The 24,692-nt window shown below is 42.4% G+C and overlaps 1 protein-coding gene across 1 annotated transcript in view; it reads left to right on the top strand.

Moving 5' to 3' along the window:
• NUP210 (nucleoporin 210) overlaps positions 1-24,692 on the top strand; it is a 111,704-nt gene that overhangs the window by 17,126 nt on the left and 69,886 nt on the right. The window contains exons 5-12 of the mRNA XM_090022078.1: positions 7,504-7,654; positions 10,655-10,787; positions 11,671-11,829; positions 12,296-12,364; positions 12,690-12,796; positions 13,564-13,704; positions 15,477-15,614; positions 19,849-20,004. Of these exons, the coding sequence (XP_089878204.1) occupies positions 7,504-7,654; positions 10,655-10,787; positions 11,671-11,829; positions 12,296-12,364; positions 12,690-12,796; positions 13,564-13,704; positions 15,477-15,614; positions 19,849-20,004 (1,054 nt within the window). The remainder of the gene's footprint in view (positions 1-7,503; positions 7,655-10,654; positions 10,788-11,670; positions 11,830-12,295; positions 12,365-12,689; positions 12,797-13,563; positions 13,705-15,476; positions 15,615-19,848; positions 20,005-24,692) is intronic.

The raw sequence follows: 24,692 nt of genomic DNA, 5'->3' as shown, positions 1-24,692 counted from the left end.
TTTGAGGGTGTGCTTACTCAATCCCATGTCTAAAAGTAAATCGGGAATGGCCTGGGTGTTTGGCAGTGTCTGGCAGACCAGAGAGTCTGAGGGGCCTGCTAGGAGGCATGCAGGAGTACCTCTAACCTGCTAGCCTTGACCAGTGCAGGCAGCCTGTGTGCCCCTCACCCCAAGCCAAAGACTGAATGTGTGTTCTGTTCACTGCTAATCTAACCTAGGCCGCTTACCGAAAACTACGTAACTTAGATCGATTCTACCTTGGGTTTTTAAACGTCTGTCCTTACTGAGACAAATACACAGCCATAGATTCATAGACGTTAGGGCTCGGAAGAGCATCAAGTCCAGCCTCCCGCCAGAAGGGCAGGAAGTCAGCTGCGATCGTAGGATCCCAGCAAGATAAATATCCAATTTGCTCTTCAAGGTGTTCAATGTAGGTGCTTGAACCACCTCCGATGGCAGGCTGTTCCAGACCTTGGGGGTCAGATAGTAAAGAAAGTCTTCCTTATGTCTAGCCTGAAATGGTCTGGCAGTAGTTTATAACCATTCGACCCTCGTCATCCCTTAGGGCGTTCTGGTGAACAAACATTCCCCCAGATCCTGGTGGTCACCCCGATAAAATTATAGGTGGCCATCAGATCACCCCTGAGCCTTTAGCCTTTTCCAGGCTAAAGAGCCCCATGGCTCTCAGCCTGTCGTCGTAAGGTCTGTTTTCTTGACCTCTGATCATGCGCGTGGCTCTTCTCTGGACTCTCAAGCTTCTCCACATCCTTTTTGAATTGTGGAGCCCAAAACTGGGTGCAGTACTCAGCTGCGGCCTCACCAAGCCAAGTACAGGGGGAGAATGACGTCCCGGGATTTGCTCGAGAAGCATCTATGGATGCAAGCCAGCGTTTTGGTTGCTTTACTAGCCACAGCATCACATGGAAGGCTCATGATCATGTTGTGGTCAATGATAACCCCCAAGTCTCTCTCTTCCGTAGTGCTAGCCAGCATAGCACTGCTGAGCCTATAAGGGTGCTGCAGGTTAACCCTCCAAGGTGGAGAACCTTGCATTTTTCAGTGTTAAACACCATCAGGTTCTCGTCTGCACATTTGCCGAGCTTGTCCAGGTCAGCTTGGATCACCCGCCTGTTTTCTGGTGTGAATGTTTTTCCCCAAAGTTTGGTGTCATCGCCAAACTTGGCCAGTCTGCTTCTGACTCCAATGTCCATATCATTAATGAAGATGTTAAACAATATGGGTCCAAAGACAGAGGCTTGGGGGATCCCACTGGTCACAGGGCACCATGACAATTGGCTTCTGTCAACCACCACCCTCTGGGTCTGACCATGGAGCCAGTCTCCCAGCCAGTGGATCGTAGTGGACCCAAGGCCACAATTGGCCAGTTTTGCTGAGGTGATTATGGGATGCCAGATTGAAGGCTTTTTTGAAGTCAAGATATATGACATCAATCTCTTCTCCCTTGTCCAGGTGATAGGTCACCTGGTTGTAGAAGGAAATGAGATTGGTCAAGCAAGAGCTACCCGCAACAAACCCATGCTGGCTATCCCTCAGGATGTTGGCATCGGCCAGTCCATTAAGGATGACCTCTATAATAAACTTTTCTAAGATCTTCCCTGGGATAGAAGTCAGGCTGATGGGCCTATAGTTAGCCAGATCCACTTTTCTCCTTTTCTTGAAGATCGGTACCACGTTGGCCACCTTCCAGTCTTTGGGCACTACACCAGAGCACCAGGAGTTTTCAAATATCCATGCCAGAGGCTGGGCTATGATGCTCGCCAGCTCCTTGAGTACCTTGGGGTGTAGATTGTCAGGGCCGGCTGACTTGAAGGTATCCAGCCTCTCAAGGTGTTCCTTCATGGGATCAGCATTAATGGAGGGCAGGGGATCTCCCTCACCCGGACCTCCCTGTCCCGTGGTGGGCACGGACGTCCCACGGGACTGATGAAAGACCGACTCAAAGTACCCATTTAATAAGTTGGCTTTTTCCTGGGCATCAGTTGTCAGTTGTCCCATCTGGTTCAGCAGGGGTCCAACATTGCCCTTGCTTTTCCTCCGGCTCCCCACATATCTGAAAAAGGACTTTTTATTGTTCTTGATGCTCGAAGCTAGTTGGAGTTCAGTTGTAGCGTTGGCTTTTCTCGTTTGCTCCCTGCAGGACTGGACAAGTGCAGAATATTCCTTCCTGGAGGAATTGTTTATAAACAATCATTTGTTTATGGTTTGTGTAATCAGACTCTAGAATAAACTGCTAGCAGGGGTGGTGCAGGCACCTACCTTAGAGAGCTTCAAAAGGAGACTGGGTGCAAACCTTGTTGGAGTTATTTGACCCCCAGTAGTCTTTCCTGCCCAGAGCAGGGGGGCTGGACCCGAAGATCTCACAAGGTTCCTTCCAGCCCTAAACTTGTGTGAATGTGCATGGATCTACTTCCTTTCCTTTTTCATGTCCTTGTGACAAGGTGTTTAGTAGGATTCACAGATTCGTTGGAATGTTTCATAGTTTCTAGGGTCGGAAGGAACCTGGGTAGATCATCTAGTGCGACCCCCTGCCATGGCAGGAAAGATTACTGAGGTCAAACGACCCCAGCAAGGTGTTCATCTAACCTCCTCTTAAAGACCCCCAGGGTAGGAGCCAGCACCACTTCTCTTGGAAGTTGGTTCCAGATCCTAGCTGCCCTGACCGTGAAGTAGCGCCTCCTGATATCTAACCTAAACCTACCCTCTGCCAGCTTGTGACCATTATTCCTGGTCACTCCTGGCAGTGCTCGGGGGAACAGGGACTTCTCCAGTGCCTGCTGATACCCCCTGACTAGTTTAGTTTATAACAGGCCACTGCTGATACCCCCTCAGCCTTCTCTTGTGGAGGCTGAACAGGTTCAGGTCCTGTAGCCTCGCCTCATAAGGCCTGCCCTGCTGCCCCCTGATCATGTGAGTAGCCCACCTCTGGACCCTCTCCATGTTGTCCACATCCCTCTTGAAGTGTGGCGCCCAGAACTGGATGCAGTACTCCAGCTGCGACCTAACCAGTGCCACATAGAGGGGGAGGATCACCTCCTTGGACCTGCTTGAGATGCATCTGTGGATGCATGACAAGGTACGGTTGGCTTTCCTGACTGCATGCCCACACTGGTGGCCCATGTTCATCTTGGAGTAAGTGTTGACTCCAAGATCCTTTTCTGCCTCTGTACTGACAAGAGGGGAGTTCCCCAACCTGTAGGTATGGAGCCAGTTGTTCCTCCCGAGGTGCATCACTTTGCACTTGTCAGTGTTGAATCCCATCCTGTTCTATTCCGCCCACCCTTGTAACCTGTCTAGGTCCAATTGTAGCCTATTGCTCCCTTCTAGAGTGCCTACATCCCCCCACATCTTAGTGTCATCAGCAAATTTGAACAGGGTGCTTTTTACCCCCTCATCCAAGTCGCTGATGATGTTGAACAGTGTGGGCCTGAGGACTGAGCCCTGCAGAACCCCACTGCCCACATCCCTCCAGGCTGAAAATGACCCATCCACCACCAGTCTCTGGGTGCGGCCCTCCAGCTAGTTGGCAACCCAATAGACTGTGTGGGTGTCAACACCACATCCCCCAGTTTCTTAATGAGAACAGGGTGAGAGACAGTGTCGAAGGCCTTCCGGAAATCGAGGAAGACTATATCCACAGCTACCCCTGCATCTAATGATTTGGTGATCTGATCATAGAAGGCCACCAGGTTGGTCTGACAGGACCTCCCACTGATGAACCTTGTTGGTTGTCCCTAAGCACGAAATCCCCTGCTGGCCCCTCATGGATGTGTGCCAGCATAATTTTCTCGAACAGTTTGCCTAGGATCGAGGTAAGACTAACTGGCCTATACTTTCCTGGGTCCTCCTTCTTCCCCTTTTTGAAGATGGGAACCACAATGGCCCTCTTCTAGTCCTCTGGCACCACACCAGAGCACCATGAGTGCTCATAAAGCCGTGCCAGGGGTCCTCAGCCAATTCCTTTAGTACTCTAGGGTGGAGATTGTCCGGACCAGCTGACTTGAATACATCTAGTCCCTCCAGAAGCTCCCTAACTAATTCCTTACTAACCCTTGGGCCAGGTGTGCCTCCCCTGGGGCATGGGGGGGCCCAGCAGGGGTTGGCTGTTCCGGTCCCTGCTTAGGAAGATGGAGGCAAAGAAATCGTTAAATATGTTGGCTTTGTCATCTTATGTGACGACCAAATTTCCTAATGTGTCCTACGGGGGCCCCACATTACCCGGAACCTTCTTTTTACTCCCTATGTATTTAAAGAAGGACTTCTTATTGTCCTTAATCCGGGAAGCTGTTCCTAATTCCATCTCTGCCTTGGCTTTCCTGACTGCCCCCCTACATCCCTGAGCAGCTGCAGTATAGTCATCCCTGGTGATGTCCCCTCCTTTCCATTGGGTGTACGCCTCCCTTTTAGCTAGGAATGTGACAGGGCTCCACCTTAAGCGCTTCTTCTGTAGCTTAGAGCTTGCAACCTCTGTGCTGTCAACTATGTACCTTCTGCTATCAAGTGTCTGCGCTACCCCTACCCACCCTGGATCCACTGTGGGTGGGTAAAGTAATGGCCATTACCTGCTGAAATAGCTGAACAGGCCATATATTTGCAATGGGACTTGTGTTTCAAATCATAGTCTAAACACTAGGTGTGTGCGAAACGGGCCGTATTCTATTCAGATTTGGTCCAAATCGGGGACAGCGATTCGATTCATTGATTCAGAACACTGTCCCTGATTCAATTCAGCTGAATCCTAATCTGAAGATTTGATTCTGCCATAGACACAGCTTTAAATGTTTTTTCTATATACCTGGAGGCACCAAGAATGGCTTGTGAACACTGCAATGCTGGGATGGGTGGAGCGCCCCACAGGAGTGTGGGTCCCCCCGCCCTCCACTTCCGGGTCTTCTGCCAAGCATGCTAGGGAGCTCCCTGTGCTTCTTTGGATGCTCCATCCACCCCAGCATCACAGTGTTGACGAGCCTCCTGGTACCTTGAGCTATGTAGAAAAAACATTTAAAGCTGTGTCTATATCCGAATCTTTCCAAATCTCTCTAAATCGATTCGGAGGGTTCCAGTTCAATGCGGAAAGGTTAAAGGGTCTACTGATTTTGATTCGGAGATTTGGCCACTGAATCGGGCCTAATCTCCACTGAATCGAATCGGGAACCAGAGCCTCTCACAGCTTTTTATATGAAGAAAACTGTTTCAGTTTGTGATTGAAATGGTTACATTGCTCTGACCTCTAGCATTTACTCATGCGCTGATAAAGGCACCTTAATGCCTGTCCTACTTCTCAAAAGACACTTACAAGCATTTATCGCTGTTTTCACACTATGTTGTTTCTACTGCTTCAACTGAACTTTAAGTAATTCAGCTTTTGCACATAGAAAAGCATAAGTTACTCAAGTGCTTCTGAAATTCCTACCCAGTGTTGAGAAGTAAATCAACTGCTGACTTATAGACTCCAAGCACTGAAGAATCCTCTTCTGCCCTTTTCCATGCCCCGCCCCCCCCCGGCGTCTTCTGGTAGGCAGTTTTAGAAGTTATTTCCTCACTGTTAAGAAGTTTGCATATCAGTTAATTTACAGTATTAGTGGAGCTTTGGTTTCTAATATCTTCCCACATACCTACAAAACATTTTTTTTATAATAAAATGTTCAGGCCATGCTTCTCAGAGAAGCTTAAGGAAGTTGAGTTCAAAACTTTTAGTGGCAATCAGGCACCTGATATTCTTATTCTCCTGAAAGAATTCCAGCCAAAGAGGTTTTTTTGCAAGCAACCTTTAAAATTTGACCCTCAATTAACACCTGTCATCTATCCGTTCACCAGGAAGTACTCTGCTCCAGATTATCCTTCCTCATCTAAAGTTCCACTGACTACAAAAAACTCCACTTGTATGTCAGCATGAGGAAAAAAGCCCCTTATCTTACATTAACATACAAGGAAACATCATTAAATACACTGGGTATCATTAAACTGCTACCAACACTAAAAAGCAGTATGTGCTTAGTAATGGAAACCAGCTGTGAAACTGACTAAAATGCAGCCAATACTAAGCGTGTCTATAAAACATATGGCCCATATTGAGCAACTATAATGGTGGGATCCTACTACAAGGAGAAGTTAGTACAGCCCATCTGAATAAGATATATGGTAGTGCGCAAATTCTTTTTCAGGTCATGGTGAGCTACTACATTGAATATCTTCCAATTTTCTCTTCACTCTCACAGCTGAGCTGTGCCTTTCTTTCCCATTTCCAAAGATTGTTATTTCTTTACCAGCCTTAAATGCCTGGCAAACAACACTGGGACCTCAAACAGTTCACTAAGAGTCCCTCTTTCACCCCCTCTCTCAGCCTGGCACGTATGATTAATGTGACTCCCACCCTCCCTTCATGAAGTAGATATGGACCAGGTTGCCCTTCACTTAACCTGTGTGTAAATTTTTTTGAGGATTCCAGGACTCAGGACAAGAACACCTGGTTTCAGTCATAAGTATGGGGTTAATTAGCATATGGATCCCTGGGGGTGGGGAGTAAGGGGCAAGTGTATCTGGAGTACACACACATACTGAGCAGTGCTGAGCTGTGGGATCACCGTATGCTTTTGGCCCAGGCCATTGAACTATATGGTAAATCATGAGCCTTTTGGCATAGTTTTTACTGTATAAAAGTGCTGCTTAAAAATGTGTTTACAAAGTATCTGTGCTGAAACTTGCAGTAGTTTCAAAAAAGGTAAAATGCATTAATTCTAGATTAACTAAGTTTATGAGTACTATATGCAAATTACTACAGGTATGTTTATATCAAGGTTAATGTTTTCAATTTTGTCTTTGTGTTTAGGGAGAGCGGGTCTGATAAGAGTGGAGGGAAAGGGCTGCAGGGGAAAGAAGTTGGGAGGTAGAGGGTAAGGAGGCTACATGACCTCCAGATATATTTTCCTTGCTGTAGCAGTTGGAAAGTGGGTAAAGTCGAGACAAACCTCCAATAATTAGATTCTTTACCTTGAAAATGATCACAATTTTATAATTTTTCTATATATAGAATTTAATTATGGGGGGGGTCATCATATTATTTTCAAGTAATGTATCAAATCACATATTTAAGTAAATATGGTGTTTTCTATCCACATTACAAAAGTCAGAGACCCTTTCCAGTTCACCTGAGTGCTTAAAGAACTAAGAGATTCACATCTGCCTTGCCACAATGATTTAGAGAGTGCTATGTTTAATTTGTCCTAAGTACACCAACAGGAGATGTAACATATCTATGCTTCTCATACATATCTAAAGCCCTGATGAACTTTTATCTGAATTATTCTACACAAAGCAGCCCTAGAGGCCATTCCTGTGTTGAGGAATGTAAGTGGAAATTGCACATGTATTTCAGGTATAGGATAGGTGTCTTAAATTTGCTGTGGTATTTGCACTGGAATTAAAAAAATAGTGTAGTTCTAAACTCTCAGCTATTGTCTCTGAGTTATTCTGTTCACTTTTCAGCATACTCAAGTTCTTAGAATCAACTTACATACCACCTTCCTATATATCAGAAATGGAAAAAGTCGCCAAACAAGGAGACACGATTCTAGTATCTGGAATGAAAACAGGAAGTTCCAAATTAAAAGCAAGAATACAGGAAAATGTCTACAAGGTAAGAATTTCTTACTGTTCAGTTTTGAGTGAGGGCCAGGTACTTTTAAATGGTTGTGTTCAAAGGTTGCAAGGTTTTCAGCAGGGCAAAAACCTCTTGGCTTTACCTACCAGGAACCTTGCAATCCACCCATCCCACAGCCCACTGTTGGCATTGGACCAAGCTGTCTCCATTGAGCTCCAGGAATCAGTAATTGCCAGTATCAGGACCAGGAAAGTAGCAGACTGCTTAGGTCCTAATGCTGACAATCAGCTGATGGTTGTTATTGGGATGCTGGGATGTACCACATGTTAATTTATGGCACCATACAAAGCAGTCACAAAGATGTTACACATTTTATGTGGAATATTTTTTGATTGGTTTGTCATTTTACGCTGTCATAAATTGGCTGAACATATAGCATGTAGCTATTTATAGTGCATTTAACATGTAAATTGTGGTGTAAATGTAACATGAGCTTGGGGCCTCTGACTTGGGCTTACTTCTCAAAATCAACTGGAAAAACAATAGACCTAAACTTCCAAGATGCCATCTTTTACATAGTTACTTCTTAGAGTATTACCACATCCCTGGCATTTTCACAGTGCTCTAAAATACAGAATTCTAAATAGGCGTTCCTGTCTTTATTGATAATATCCTTAAACAACGGAGACCAGTTTGTGGCCTCCAGTTAATAGTGTGCAGTGTTATATTGCTCACTAGGACTCTGATTCAGCAAAGTACTGAAGCATATATGAAACTTGAAGCACAGTCAGTCTCAAATTGGTTGTCTCACAGACTTGAAGTTTTGATTGGTGTTACTGAACAGAAACATTCACATTGCAGAGTAATTGTCAATATCTAGTGGAGACTGAGGCCACGTTCACATGACCATGGGCATTTGTGTGTGGGGGAATTATGAGAAAGTATTGGAGGACTATGTGCTTGCTTCAGAGTGGGTGAGTTATCAGCCTTAGCCAGAGGCATGTGGGGCCTGGTCTGCATCCACAACCATGCTAGCTTGCCAGGGTTGAAAGTACCATTAAACTCAGGAGGAAAGATTTTGTTCTGAGATAAGGAGGAACCAGTGAGGATATCTGAATTTCCTCTGCAGTGAAGATTTATTCAGAATAGCAATAATTAATCTGGAGTTCACCCAACCTAAGTACACTACAGAACTTGCTGCCATGCCAGAGTTCCAAGTTGGTTTTGTTTTTGTTATTGTAATGATCCCCCAGGATGCTTTCACAATCATTTTGATTTGTACCCTGAATTGGAACAGCTGCTTAAATCACTGTGATTTAGCTTCCACTTTACTGTGAGGTAGGGCAGATGCATGAAAGTCAAGCTGAACTGCTGCAAGTTTCCTCATTTCAAAATTGATATAATGACTTCATCTGTCTGTACCCACAACTTACTCTCTGCATCATAGATTGGGAATTAGACTAGGGGAGGGAGGGTGGCTTACAATGAGCGGTTAAAAAAATCTTATTACATGAAATACTTGAGAATAATTTCCTAATTTAATCTGGCACGTGCACACGTACGTTTTTATTTATTTATTTATTTATTTATTTATATAAAGATGTCCTATTTTCACCTAATTCAATACAGTGTCCTTTCTGTAGCATCTTGAGTCTGTCACAAAATCTGGGTTCTGATTGACGTGGGAGCCACAGGAGCACTGTGCACTAAATAGAGTGCCTCAGTACCATATGCACCATTAGGTGAACGCACTTCTGGTTAAAAGAGGAATCTATAGTAGAGTGGAAGTAATTGTGCATAGACAGCATATGTATTGCATTATTCATCATTGCAGAAAAAATGTATCCATTGTACACAGTTAGAGGAAAAAGCTAACATTTTCCGCTGAGCTAGAAGTAACGTATTGGAGCAACGCCTGCAGGCTTGGAGATACTGAGCATCACCAATTTGGTCTTATTCATGCTTAGGTTTTCTCACTATTACATTTAACATGTTGGGCCTTTGTTAATTTCTCTTTGGTTTGGCCTGGACAAAATTAAAAAAAAGAAGTTTAAAACACAGTTCACCTGGTCCAGGGATAAAGAAGACAAGTCCTTTGTCCCAGATCACAGGAAGAAAGAAGAGGGGCATGAGAGGGGGCATGGTTTGAAGGGGGAGGTATGTGGGTGTCACTTGTTTAAATGAATTCCACTGAACTAGGGATCTTTCCTCTCATCTCCCCAGCCAGCCTTCCTTCCAGTCCTTAAGGACATGGGAACCCCTACAGTGGCGTCTGTTATTTTTTATCACATCTACGCAAAGTGTTTCTGCCCTCACCCTTCTTGAAGTTGCAAGGGCTGCGTTCTTTCACTTAAGAGCAAATGAATCATTCTTTGCATTTGCACAATATATTTGGCCACTAATATTTCTCAAATATCACACTGTAAAAGAAGAAAGAGCAGAAGATTTCTATAGTTGAGATTATAAATCTGACATTTTGAAAGCAATCTTGGAGAGCTTTATGAAAGCTCTCATAGATCTTCAATAAGAGGGACATGACAAGTAGTGCTGTAATAATTATTTACCTCTATAATTTTAGAGAGAAATGATTGTGACTAAAGTGTTTTAATTACCTTGACTTGCTTTCTGCCCCTCTTTGTTGTTTAACTTTTCTTCCTTTAGTTGGGTCTCTATTCAATTAGTTGGTAAAATGTTACTTGCTGGTATATATGAGAACTATTCTTTTGTGATCCTTAGTTGATATTTTACACAACAAGCACATTATTCATTTAATTAAATACTTAGAGCTTGAACCTGCAGTATATGTTAATATTTCATTTTGCTTGTTTCCCGTTGGTTGTTGATAATGCAGCATAAAGCAGTTCTTTATACTTTATTGTGCTCTGCCATTTATTACTGCTAATAATGTTGATGTAAATGAACAGGGTTTTTATTTCAAAATAATTTAATATTTTTGTAGATTTGTTCTTACAACTTTTTTCTCCATAGATGCATCTATACATATCAGTTATTCTAAAATTGACTTTTAATCAACAGAATGTACAGCCTGCTGAAGTCAGATTGCTTATTTTGGAAAACATCCTTTTAAATCCAGCTTCTGATATCTACCTGCTGGTAGGAACATCAGTTCAATATAAAGTTCAGAAAATAAGACAAGGCAAAATTGCAGGTTTGTATTTTTTCAATTTAAATATTTTATATAATTTTTTTTCACCTATTAGAAATTGAAAATGTTGGAGGTTTATAAATTCACCATGGATAAAATAACCTCCTTCACAGACAGGTCAGATTTCATAATGAAATTATCTTTTAGTCTCTTCTGTCATGCAAATGCTACTACATATGCTCATTCTGGGCAGAAGAGTAGTTTATTTAGAGATCAATTATGTGTTTTTAAGGCAGGCTGAAAAATAACACTTTGCAAGAGGAGCCAAGTTTGTATTTTCCAAATATGTTTCATCAAGCAAAATTTTAATTTCTAGTGTGTGTTTTATTTTCACAGAATGAAAATCCGCCTCACTGAATTTGACATGCTTCATTTAGATATTACCCTGAATATTTTCTTGGCAAATTAATATAAATATTAAAAGATGGTGTACTAAACACATGCTTGTTTCAGGGGAGGAGGAGAATTGTTTACATTATGGATGCAATTACAAGAAACTCTTTTAGTTGTTGAGAGTTCTTCTAAGAAACTGGATATCAAATAATATTTTCTCTGAGACCTATCATAGATCTCCAGCCAGTAGTATTGAATACATTATCTGGGATTTCTGTTACTTTTGTTATGAAATATTTCCCATGGCTAAGACCAGAAATTGGTCTGATGTTGGTCTCCCTTAAGCACTGCAGTTAAAGAAAATAGTTTAAGTTAAATGATGAAACTAATGTTTCATGCCTTGATAATGCATTTTCTACAAAACAATTAAAATCAACAACATCAATGTGTGGTAGGCATCAATAACAAAAAAATTAATCAGCAATAATTAACAGGGTCCAAACAACTACACATTTGCTTTTATTGTTTCATATGTTTTCTTATGTTGTTACAGAATTAATCATGCCGTCTGATCAGTACGAGCTGCAGCTTCAGAACAACATATTGGGCCCTGAGGGAGATTCAGCTCGGCCTGTTGCCAAGTTGGATCAGGCAACATCAACTGTAACTGCATTGCAGCAGGGACAAACTAACCTCGTGCTGGGGCACAAAAATATCCTTTCTTTGTGGTACTCTTTAATTTAGCATTGAGCTCCTGATGTCAGTAAGCAGATTTTCTACTTTCTGCCACGCACCAAGGTAAAATTATCCAAGCTTTTCCCAATGGTCTGAAAATTAGCAATAGCAGACGGAGCCATAGAAAGCAACATTGTTATGAGATCAGTTGTACCAAAGGCTCCAGATGCTCTGAGATGCCATTTGAAATTAAGGCTGAAAAAGACCAGTTAAATTATCCTATTTGTTGTCCGTGCAGGAGTGTGTGTGGTTAGGTTTGTTTTCTTGGTGTTCTGAACAGGTGAGTGTGTTCTCAAGTAACTGAGTGATGATGTTTTTTATCTTCTTTTTGTCCCAGAAATTTGGAGATAGATCCTGGCAAAAGCCAGGAAAGCAGTCCCAGCAGAAAGTTAATTTTAATTACCTTGGTCAAAACCTTTTTAATTCCTTAACTGTGAGGTCACGTATTCGCATGCAAGGTGCCTCCAGGTTACCCAACTGCACTATCTATGTTGTGGATCCCGGGTATTTAGGTTAGTATCAGTGGTAAATTTTCTGAGTGTTTGTTTAACAAGAGTTTATATTAATGCCTCTATGTACCTTGCTATCTGAATCCCTTTATACACTTGTAAATATAAACTATACTACAGTAGGCATATCTTTAGAAATGGGTTTAGGTTTTACACAGTTTTAACTGTAAGCATAGATTTACTTTTCCATCTGTACCATCTTCAAGCAACTAGAGTACCATTACAAAATTTAAGAATCAGACTTTTTCTATATATACATGCTGCATAGTAGTTCATCATCTGAACAGCTTTGTGGTCTGTACTGCTCAATGTTTTCTGTTTTTTACAGGGTTTACAATTCATCCTGGTGACAGATGGGTCCTGGAAACCGGCAGACTGTATGAAATTACAATTGAAGTGTATGATAGATCAAGCAATAAAATGTATTTGTCTGATGTAAGTGAAATAGTCGTACATGTTTCTAGATGTATGTAAATTCGTGTGGACAAATAGCTAAGCATCTCTTATTAAATAGATTTTAAAATTATGTAAACTTCTAAATAATTTTGTAAAACATTCTGAGTAGCTCTTGTCAAGGGATGCACAGAGATCATGTTCCAGAGAAAAATGGGATCAGATTGTGGGAAGTACGCACTGTGTACCTTTTATATACTGGAATTTGCAAACCAGTGCAGCCAATGGGGATAAGTGCCGAGTGTAACTTACCTTTTCAAGGTACTGAACTGTATTGTAATTTTCTAGTGTTAAACAATATGTTTACAGACTGAATCATTCAGCTGAATTGTGGATGGTCAAAATACTGTATCAATGGAGGATTATTGCATATCTACTCAGTTTGCATCCTAAAGTATGGACTGTTTTTCAGTCCTTATTGAGAAGAAAACATTTTCTAAATGGACTAATATGTTCCCATGTGCTTCAGAGGTTACAGCAAGGAGAAATCACAAATCTGAAGTAGTAAAATATAAATTGCTTAGCAATAAAATTTAAATTTCTGCCAAATCTGGAATTGGAAGTTTTAGCTAAATATTCTTCTTTTTTCAGAAAAATGACTGTTAATGTTACCCTGATGGTATCATTATTTTTCTGGATCATTTTATATATATGATCTTAAAAAATAAAAATAAAATACGGTTTTCTTACAAGATACTCATTTTTGTTCATTTATTTGTACCAATACATGTGTGATGTTTTAATTTCAGAATATCAGAATTAATACAGAGCTATCCAAAGAATACTTTGAGATTCTGAAATCCTCTTTGAATGGATCATATCATTATGTGAAAGCAATAAAGAAGGGTCAAACTATTATTGATGCTGCTTTAACATCTGTGGTAGATCAGGTATGTCTTTATATTGAGAAATGTTCTGCTTTGCCAGTATGCTTAGAAAAAATATCTGATACATACATGTCAGAAGCATTTGTATTAGGGCTGTGCGACACTTTGGTTGCTGATTCAATTAGGAAGAGATTCAGCAGCCAAATCTCCGAATCCAGATTGAATCGGGAGACCAATAAAAAGGTCTGAATTGAATCAGAGGAGATTGGGCAAATTCGGGCAGTCCCAGCTCACCACCGCCACTCAATGCCAGTAAGTAGGGGGCAGGGGGAGAGGGAGGAGGGGACCATGGAGGGACCCCCACCAGGCTCCATCCCCTGCCTGCTCCCCCAGCTGCCCTGAGCACCTCCCAAACCCTGCCCACTCTCCCGGCCCCATCAGTGGCTGCCCTGCCTGGCCTCAGGGTCCCGGTGCTTTAAAAAAAAAAAGCCCTGTGCTCGCCGGCCGCTGCACTACCTATTGGGGTCTCTGGGGGCTTGTGGCAGAGCTTCCTCCCCCCCATGCATTGGGGAGCAGTGGGGAGTGCCCCCCTGTACCTGGCAGGATCTGGTGAGTGCAGGGCATTTTTTTTTTTTAAAGAGCCTGGACACTGGGGCCAGGCAGGGCAGCCATTGACAGGGCTGGGAGAGTGGGCATGGGATGGGGCCTGTTTGATTCAGAGAGTTGGCAGTGGCCGAATCTCCAAATCAGATTCAGGTGAATCAATTTGGGACTGTGATTTGAATCACCAGATTGAATCGCTGTCCCCTGAATCAGCCAAATCAGAATTGAATCACTGTTCCCTGAATCGGCCAAATATGTATTGATAAGACCCTGAAATCAAACATAAAAAATTTGTTGGTGCTGCAAGTAAGCATGTGATAGTTAAAAAGAGGAAGGCCCAAATCCTGAAGTTTTCACTCAAGTGAATTCTTGGCCATCTTCAGATGTTTTGTCTGAGTAAGTATCAGGACTGGCTTCTTTGTGTGTGGCTCTTGTGTGTGACTGCTTAGTTCTGCACTGTGGTAAATATCTTAATAGCTGTGTTGAGTAGCTGGGGGCTGTTTCAGGAAGGATGACACCTCTCTGCTGCCTGGACATTTGGGCAGGTAGGCAAGGATTCAGCCATCCAGCACCTCATTTTGGGAGGGGTATGACTTCTGTTTGAAACTTGATGTATAAACAGATGGATCCAGGTATTTTATGCACCTTCTTGCTTGCTAGTGACTGCTTGAACACAGTAAACCAGTCCTACCTTCTGTTTCAGTCACATGTCCCCTTATCTGTTAGCTCCCCTGAAATGGGTTCTCTGTCGCCTTGGCAGTTGCAGTACCAGCAGAACCTCACCAGGAGTAAGTGGGATATAAATAAAGTCCTGGAGGAGCTCCTGATGACAGCATAATGAACAGTTTCAGTGTGTGATCTGATAAAGAAGCAGCATTCTCCATCCATCATCAGCTGTCTTTTCCTGTTATGTGAAGGAGTGATGAGTTAGAAAAGGAGTGGGGCAAGGAGTTTTTATGTATTTAAATTGCCTGCAAACTGGCATTAACCAGGTATAATTCCATGGTAATAACTGATGCTGTTTATCTAATGTAAGAGTGGACATTATTCCAGCCAGCTGCTACTTTATTGGAGGAATTGCTGACCTAGTAGTAGCAAAAATGGTCTTAAGTAGATGCTTGACTCTTTCTGAGTTTCTTAAATAACTTGGCTATAAATAAGGGCAGAATTTTCTTCTTAGAAAGACCTGTGAATGTGTCACTTATAACTGTATGCGCTGTTACTTCTTGCAGGATGGGGGTGTTCATACACTGCCTGTTCCAGTGCGAAACCAGCAGGAAGTTGAAATTTATGTTCCCATTGTCCTTTCACCAAGCATTTTGACATTTCCATGGCAGCCAAAGGCAGGAGCCTATCAGTATACGATAAAGGTATGCTAAGCAAGTCATCTAAATGCAGGGAGTGTTGCTCTGGCAGATTCAGTGATACCAGTAGTTATTTTTAGGAATCCAGTGTTGTATATTAAGTGTGGATGTTGGAAGCAGGTTTGTATATGAAGTGTACTGTATTTGGTAGAATTTCACTGGATTTTAGTTGCATGGGTTAGAAACTGATTGAAAGAAAAAAGTATCTCTTTTTTTTGCTTCAATTTTCTATAATTACAGAAAGTTGGGTTTTTTTTGCTTTTTCTTGACTACAGCGTGGTTACAAAATACAAACTAACAGAAACATAGTGCCATGTTTTTAACTAATGAAAATGAGAGGCTTCTAACTTCCTACAAACAGATCTATGAATTTGCAGGTGTAGTGACTGCCAAGAAAGCATCTTAGGATAAATGAGCAAATCCTCAGAGCTTTGACACTGGCATCCTTTACTCCTTCATGTTTTGCTCCTGTAACAATAATGTTGTTGGAAGGCAAAAGCCAGAACTTCATATACAGTAGATCTTTTGGTGGTAATTTTTTATGCCAATGTTCCTTTGGTCTCCACCATGCTTCCACACTTGTGAAGGCACAAAATTAAACTAAACTGTCTTTTCATTGTGCTGTGCTGCGCTGTACTAGAAGCAGTTAATGAAGCAACCTGTTTTTCTTTTGGTACCTTTAGGTAAAATTGTATTCTTGAATTAGGAACATATCTTTTTGTATAGTGCTTACATAGTCAGATTTTTGACTGCTGATGCATGCACTCCCAGTGAATACTCTCCAACAGATTCTGCCTCAAATAATTCACATACATTTCCTACCTAGCTAACTGAGAAATGCTGAGGTACGTAGAGATCTACCTAAATCGCAGTGTGTGAAAGGGACTTTTACAGGCTGCTTGTGCACATGGTGCTGATTTTTGTGGCCTTTTTGTAGTGAGTCTACCCCTTGCTGCTGATGGCCTCACTCCTTGCTGCTAATTGGCAAGAGGGCTGTCCATCGTGAATCTCTGCCCGTCACTGCTGATTAGTCTAGAGAGCTGTCTGTCATGTAGCCCTGTCTCACCATTGGTTGGTGGAGTGGGGTGGGGCCACATGACTGGCAGCCCTCTCAGCCAATTGGCCTGGGAGGGAGAAGGGGGAACCGACCACCATCTTGGCTGCTCCCCTTTTCGCAGGTGGCTGCCTGGCCTGAGCAGGCTGGGAGGCCAGGCCACAGCAGCCATGGGGACTGCTAGCTCCCACTGGGGAGCCAACATTTTATTTTTAATAAGTTTTTGTTTGGTTAGTTTTTTGTTTGCTTTCAGTTTGCTGACTTTGGAGACAATGCCCATGTTGTGATTTCTGTGAAATCTGCAAAATAACAAGTTAGGTAGGTCCCTAGAGATGCACGTCTCTTTCTGATTGAACTCTCCAGTAAAAGAGGCAACGTGTACATATGTGAAAATAGACTGAATTGCATACTAACAGCCTTCATACAGGGCAAAATTTTGCTCTTCTACACTACTGTACAAGATTGAGAAACACCACTGGCTATATTGGCAGCATGTGTCTTTCTACTTTTTGTGTGGTTAAAATTCAGCTCAAGCCCATTCACCTTATAACAGCTGTATCAACCACAATAACAATGCTTAGGTCTTCTGCACTTTTCTGTTACCTTTGCTGTAGTTTACATTTGTTGTACTCAAGGGGGAGAGAGACTTGGATTACATGGTCTTCTAAAAACTTTCTTTATTTCTTTCTTATTTATCTGGCTTATAGATTGCATTAAGTATCCTGCTAATACATTTATGTTCTGTAAATTAAAAAGATCATTGTTTTTAACTGGTTGCACCAATTTTTTTCATGAGAATAGAACTGGTACTGATTTTAAAACAGCATCTACATCGGTTCCTTTAGTGAGATTTCTCTCAGCATGTACATATACTTTAATCAGTATTAGTAATCATTTGAGGTAGAATTCTGTTTCCCTTTAGCCATGTGTGTGGCAGTTTTTTTGTTGAGCAGGTAGTATGTATAGACAATTTATGTACATGCATACCTGAGCACAAGTCCCAGAAACAAAATTGGTTTACTCAGAAAGGGTTTGGATCTGTGCCTCAGGGTGACTTTCCAGCACAGTGCTTAGACCCCCATGTCCCAGGTCAGGCATTTCATTCTTAGTGCTGATTATTAATTTAAAGCAGATGGATTGATTGCACTTCCTATTTGTGGATAACTCTCCTTGTGCTTCTCAGTGGGTTTTGGCTCATGCTCTTGGCATTGGATCAGGCCCAAAGTTTGTTTATGATCCAAGAAGTGATTCTGTCCAAATGGTATTACAGGGATTTCATGTTTCGCTTTGTGTCAGTGTATCTTCTGAATAAACTCTCTCTTACTATAAATAAGGGAAGCTTGAATATCTTTTTTAGCTTTCACAAATTAGTGAAGCCAGATTCAGATTCCTAGCTTTGTAGGATTAGTAAGTCAAGTTGTATCCTTTCTGGTAGTTTGTTTTGTTGGGGGTGGGTGGGGGGTTAAATCTGAACAATCAGCAGATCTGACTCTGCTTAAACATTTAAGACAACAACATTTCCAGCAAGTCTTCTCACCAGTGTCATATTTTAATGGAAGCTATGCATATTCAGAAATTTCTGATGTCTCCAAAATATTTTGAGAAGATAGTTTTGAGTTGCCTAAAGGAATCTGAGCTTTCACTCTCTCTCTCTCTCTCTCTTCCCCCCCCTCCACCCTCCCAGATCTATTCCTACTCTTGCATAGTATTGCCTACTGACCAGTAATTTTCAAATTGCTCTCTGTAAAGGGTTATGTAAAAGCTCACAAGAGGAAGGGAGTTACCATGTTAATAACCACCTTTTATAGTACATTTTTACATCAGTTGTGTCCATAAAAATCAATGTAGAAATTGTTACTTATGCTATAGAAATGAACACCCACATAATTTGTAGCTTTTCTTGTTGGCTATAGAATTTTGTCCCACAGGTGGACATAAGGGGCAGCTGGATGATATATAGAAAGGGGGGGGTTAAAGAATACGACTATTTTCAATATGCTTTGCTGTGCAACTGTTGGAGTGAAAATTTTCATAACTTATAATACTGTTTAAATAATAGACATTCTGTAGTGATGTAATAGTTTTCTTTATATAGTCTTTAATATTGAAGACTGAGGACAACAGTGTTAATTGTGATGAGAAAAACAGTTGTTCTTGACTTTAGATGAATAAGAAGCGACAGCAGATGGTGTTATGCTCCAATTTCCACAAACTTTTATATTACTTGATGGGTAATGTCATTCCTTTATTTCTATGGACTATAAAATCGAGTAACTTGTTCTTTTCCCAGCTACCTCCTTCCCCACCTCCCTATGACCTCTGAAATAATCCCCTTAAATTCCAGAGGATAATCTTAAGATCTTTCAAGAACTGAAAACCATTTTGATTTTTAGGAGATAGAGTCCCAATAGATGTGAGCATCTAGGTTTAGCACTTACTAGGTCCTTCCATGAGAGGTTGACCTGTACAGTGTACAGGCCTCAGTATTGCATGTGAATGTATGGACAGTCCTCACTTCTACCTATCATTTGGTCCCAAATGATGAATTTTTGGAGCAATGGGTATGCCAGATGTTTACAGACAGACCTGCTAACATTGTCTTCAAGCAAAAAAATAAAGATATGATGACAGCACAAAATCAATTCTTCTCTTTTCTCTTCCCCTTCTTTTAGACTCCTCAGCAATTCCCACTGGTAGAAGCCAGTTGCCATGGTAGAGCAGGTTAGCTACTCTGAGACCTAAAATCATCCAGTTGGCTGTCTCTCTTTTGGATTTCAGCAATAGAAAATTAATCACAATTTTGAACAATACAGCAATCATACATGCCAGGCCTCTGCTGTGCTGACTTGTGAAATGATATGCTGACTACAAGCACTATTAACCACTGGGATCTGTGAGGATTAGAATTTTGCAGCTGTAGCTGAGACTGGTTAATACAACATACATGCGTGAAGAAATCTGAAATTAAAATGAACAAAAGGTAGTAATCTGCTGATCCCAGAACTGGCTTATTTAAAATGGTGGGGCTTTGTTTTGGCTGTGTTTCAGCCCTAGGAATCCTAGCCCTAGCCAGCGCATTCATAATATTTTATACAGTACAAGCAAATATGGTGGTTTGATGGACAATAAGCAAGAAAACAGAATGCTATCTTAGTGTGGCTAAATAATTTTCTATCTACATTTTAGGCTCATGGTGGAAGTGGAAACTTCAGTTGGTCCTATTCTAACCAGGCTGTTGCTACAGTAACAGTCAAAGGAGTAATGACAACTGGGAGTGACATTGGTGTCAGTGTTATACAGGCAAATGATGTTCAGAACCCACTACACTATGGAGAAATGAAGGTAAGCAGTATTTTCTGTATTCACTTCTGAAAGATGCTTTCTTTGTGGCTTCTAAAGACAAGTAGCACTATCAGTGAAGGAACAGAGCAGTCTCACATAGTGTTGCTTCCATATGCTGGATCAGGCTGGATCACACTACCAGAGCCTCCTCTTAAACTCTAATTATCTTAATTTGAAGTTTTCCTATAAAATATGGTAATGAACGTTACAAGGTGGAGATCCACAATCTGATTCAGGAAAGTTAAAACAAAAATACTTCTGGGAGAGGTCTGAGCAGGGAGGGGTTCTCCTTTTATATAAACAATGGTAGAAGATACTATCCAGGTGGTTAGGAACTTCCCTTCAAAGGCAAAAGGCCAGAATTTTACAAACTCGCACATGATGATCTATATACCAAAAACTCAATCCCTTAAGTAGTTGATAGTTTCACTATGAATGCAGGGGCTTTCAAAACTCCTGTAAACTGCACCTCCACATTTTTCCTGGATGATAGTCTGGAGTAGTGACCTAGTGTAAAAATCTAGGATCAGTATACGCAGCCGACCTACCAAAGGATCACTGTAGCTGGAAGCAAATGAGAAAGATGTGTCTCTGTTTTATGCTTGTTATGGATCTTCCATAAATTTGAATGCTTTTTCTTTAGCATTTTATGTAGCTTAGGAAACTTTCAGTTGTGGGGGACAAAAATGCTCCTTTTCGTTCCTTAACTGAAGTTGTATGACTGCTTTAATCTTAGTAAGACTGAAATGCCATGCATAGTAACCTGAAATAATAAAGTATAACATTTAATAGCATTTTCCACAAGAGAGAGGGACCACTGGTCAAATTCTGTCTTGTTTAATTTTAGTCTGCTTACCTCAGTTATAGTGATGAATACGTGAAAATCAAACCTCTGTGCAGTGCTGCTGGTGGTGGTAAGAATGAAGGCCTCACAGCAGCATGCCACTTAGCACATGTTTGCATAGTGTGCTGCACTGGGGCTAAAATGAAGACACTTTTGTCTATATCTGTCTGAGTGAAATATAGCTACTGAAGCATGGTCTGAATATCAGGTTTACCCAAAGAATCTTGTCTGCCTATGTCCTTAGACCAACATGGCTACAGCCTATACCCCTGAGGCATTTAAAGCCACACTTCTACTTCGTTTTTAATAACCTAAGATTTGGAACAAAAGCTTGACTTAAAAGTTTGCTCTTGAACTCGCAGGGCACGTGCACCCATGCAGGCACGTGCACTTGCAGCAGCTCAAATAGAGGCAGCACAAATTTGAGCCAGGGCTTTTTGCCTCAGCATACATGCCTGGACATGCACTTTGGTGTGGGGCAAATTGTGTCACCTGGGGAAAATAACCCTGCCTGGCTCCTCCTGGATCTGCAACCAGGGGGAGCTAGAGCTCTGGACCACCACTTGTGTTGTCCCCAGCAGTTAAAAAGCTGCCCTGTCAAGTAGCTCAGGGCTACTTGCTCTCAGGAGCTTCTGAGGTTCAGCCAATTGGTACCTGGAGATGCAACCCTTTGTGCCAGCTGGACTGCTGAAGCAGCCCTGAGAGTTCCCTGCACCCCCAGGGATGCTACCTGACTGTGACCTGCTGCGCACCTGCCAGACCTGGATGGGGCTGCACAGCCAGTAGAGGCATCTGCCCATCTGGGTCACCTGCCAGTGGGCTATGGCTACAGAGTTGGCCTTTGTGCGGCACTACTGCCATGTGTGCCCCCTCCATGGGCAGCTATCACCTGGAAGATGTTCTTAGTGTGGTGGACTGCTTTGAACTGTCAAAGCATGCCCTTCTAGCCCCAATTGGCCAGGTCAGCCACAGCCAGCTGAATCCAAGGTGCCAGCTCTGAGCAGGCAGGGTCCTGCCACTGGCCTCCCTAGCAGGAATTTGGTGTTCTCTATTTGAAAACTGAAAAATCCCTGATTTAAAAAAAAAGAAAAAAAAAGCCGAAGTCAGTCTATAAAATGCCCCAAAATCTATGTTCTTCCACAATTGAAACAAAAGACCACTATATACACACAGGAGACAGTGATCAGTTGGGCAGTGTTTTATGGATGTATTTATAGTGTTAGAGCCATTTGGAAGCCTAGTGGTGTCTGTATCATCATAATGAAGTGAATTCTAAATACCTATATGTTTTGCTGCCCCCCACACGGGCTACCACCCCCCTCCTCCATACAGGGCCCACAAGCCCCACCCCTGCTTGCTCCCTGGGTCCCCCCACCCCAGCCTCTGGCACTTAAAAGAAAAAAAAAGCGTCTATTCACCAGCAGTAGCAGGGACTGTGGGGCCTCCTGGCAGATCCCACCCCCCACACAGCGCGGGACCCAGGCTGGGGCTGCTGCAGTTGTCTCCCAGCCCCACGATGTGGGGTCCCACAGTGCCCCTGACAGCAGCTGCTACTGTTTTGTTTTTTTTTTAATTGCCAGGATGCTGGGGCCCAGAGGAGCAGCAATTGGAGGGGCGGGGCTCAGGGGGCAATTGGGGAGTAGGGCCAGGCAGGGCAGGGATTGTGGGGGGTGGGACTGGGCAGGGCTGTGATGGAGAGACTCAGGGGGTAGGTGGGGGATCTAATTTTGCCCCTGTGCTGCAGATTTCTAGCACGGGGAACGTTTTCTTGTTCCTGCACATGCCTCTTGCAGCGTCTCAAAGGGCTTTGAGATGCTGCAAGACACATATGTGCGCATGTTTGGATGCACCCACAAGCTACAAGTTAGAATCTGTGACTGATCTGACTGTCTTTGTACGTTATATGGTCAGCATGAAATCTTTACCCAGCTTATATTTGTTTATGCCTGTGACAGGGGGCCGCCCTAAGGCCAAACTCTGCCTCAGCCTACCCACCTGTCTTGGGCAGTCTGCCCACCTACCTCATCTGCCACGCCTTGTATAATAAATAAAGTTGTTCGTTAGGCGGGGTCTGCCCTTCATGTACCCAGCTATACTGCACAGTGCATACATGCTTGCAGGTGTTACTACCATCATCAATTGTATACACCCCTGACATTGAGCCCACTGGCTCCTGTTTCTTTGCAACTCATGAGCACTGAGTTCTCTAGAGAGTGGCTTTCTGCACCTTTATCTGAGATGCCTGGCTCTCTGCTTATCTCTTGGACACCTGGCTCTGCACCCCTCTGGCACTCTGGGCTTCTGCGCCCTTCCAGCTGCCCCCTTTTTGGCGCTCTGGACTCTACCAGATCTTTTGCTCTTTAAGGGAACAAACTTCCACTCAGAGTAACATGCCCCCCTATCTAGGTACCTGGGAGACTCCCTTTAACACCTAAATAACAGCAGGCAGTAGCTAGGCAGGCAGCACCAGATCTGAAGTAGCTTCAGCAGGCAGGAGCTCCTTCCCTGTCAGTTGCCAGGATGTGAGTGCATCTGCTAGCTACAGCCTTGGTTTATATATCCCAGAACCCTGCCTCCTGCTGGTCAGATGATGTCTGCAGGTGTGGCCCATCACTCCCTTAAGCTGTTACCCCAGCAGCCTGCAGCTGGGGAGCTCTGTTTGGCCTGCAGAGGTCCCTGGCCAGGCTTCTTCAGCCTTAAGAAGCAGGCATGTCTTAGTGCCCTGCTACAATGCCAAACAGATCCCTAGTTAGAGACGCAGCTGTTAAGCAGCCTCTCAATCTTATGGGAGGTGATGTTCTCAGTCTCTGAAGGAAAATGGCATTTGATCTATTAAGAGCATTTGCAGATTAAGGAAGTACACTTGCCTTCCAGGACACACAGGTGTAGTTTAGAAACTAATGTGGAGTGAACTGATTGGATTAAAATTACAGATATTGGCTTCCCAAAATAAGTCATTGTTTTTAGGTTCTCTGTAGCATAACATAGCTGAAGTTCTGTAGGTGCCATATTGCATTTTTGATGCCTCAGTCCTTTTGGAAGGAGCTTTAGAAAGGATCTGCTTGTCCCAATCTCTAATTTTGTCCCTATAAAGAAGAGAGCCATTTAAACAGCCATCCTTTTGTTCTGGCAACCTGAGTGTTTGGGGGAAAAAATATTTCAAAACATTTTAAAAAGTCTTTCTGCATACCAGTACATCTGTAACTGGATGCATCAGCATGTCATTGTTCTGTTTCAAATGAACTATGACAGTTGCATAAAATATGGTTCAAATGACATTTACCATAATTGTTTTTAAACATTGATGTTATGGTGGTTTAATCTGTGAAACTAGTTTACAGTCTTGCTCTAGATATTGCACCTCCAGTGAGCTGTATCCCAAAGATGATACTTCTTAACAACATGATACTTACCAGCAGGAAGTTGAGAAATACTGTTTTTAATTTAAAACATTATTTGCCTGCAAGCTTTTACTTGTATTTGAAATTGTAACTAAAGAAAATGCTTCTTATCATGTGACCTTTGAAAACAGTACTTAGAGCTTTCAGAACTAAGTAGCTCACTTTTGAAGGCATTAAACAACTGCATTTATATGAAAAGCAATGGATTTGATTTGGCATAAATGTTATGTTTGAAGTAAGGAGCTTTTGTCTTCTGACCTTGATGAACAAGTTTCTAAGAATAGTTAATTATATTCTGTGAATATTACAATTTTAACACCGTACCATATGGTCCAACAATTTACCCTATCACTATTGGCAGATGGTTTTAAGTCTTAGACACTGCAAATGAAAAAAAATTGATCACAGCAATTGTTATAAAAAGTTCAATCCAACTATGATGG

This window comes from Crocodylus siamensis, chromosome 11, assembly GCF_052110815.1.
Source record: "Crocodylus siamensis isolate JL-2025a chromosome 11, ASM5211081v1, whole genome shotgun sequence".
Taxonomy (NCBI): domain Eukaryota; kingdom Metazoa; phylum Chordata; order Crocodylia; family Crocodylidae; genus Crocodylus; species Crocodylus siamensis.
This window is presented reverse-complemented; position numbering and strand designations above follow the sequence as displayed.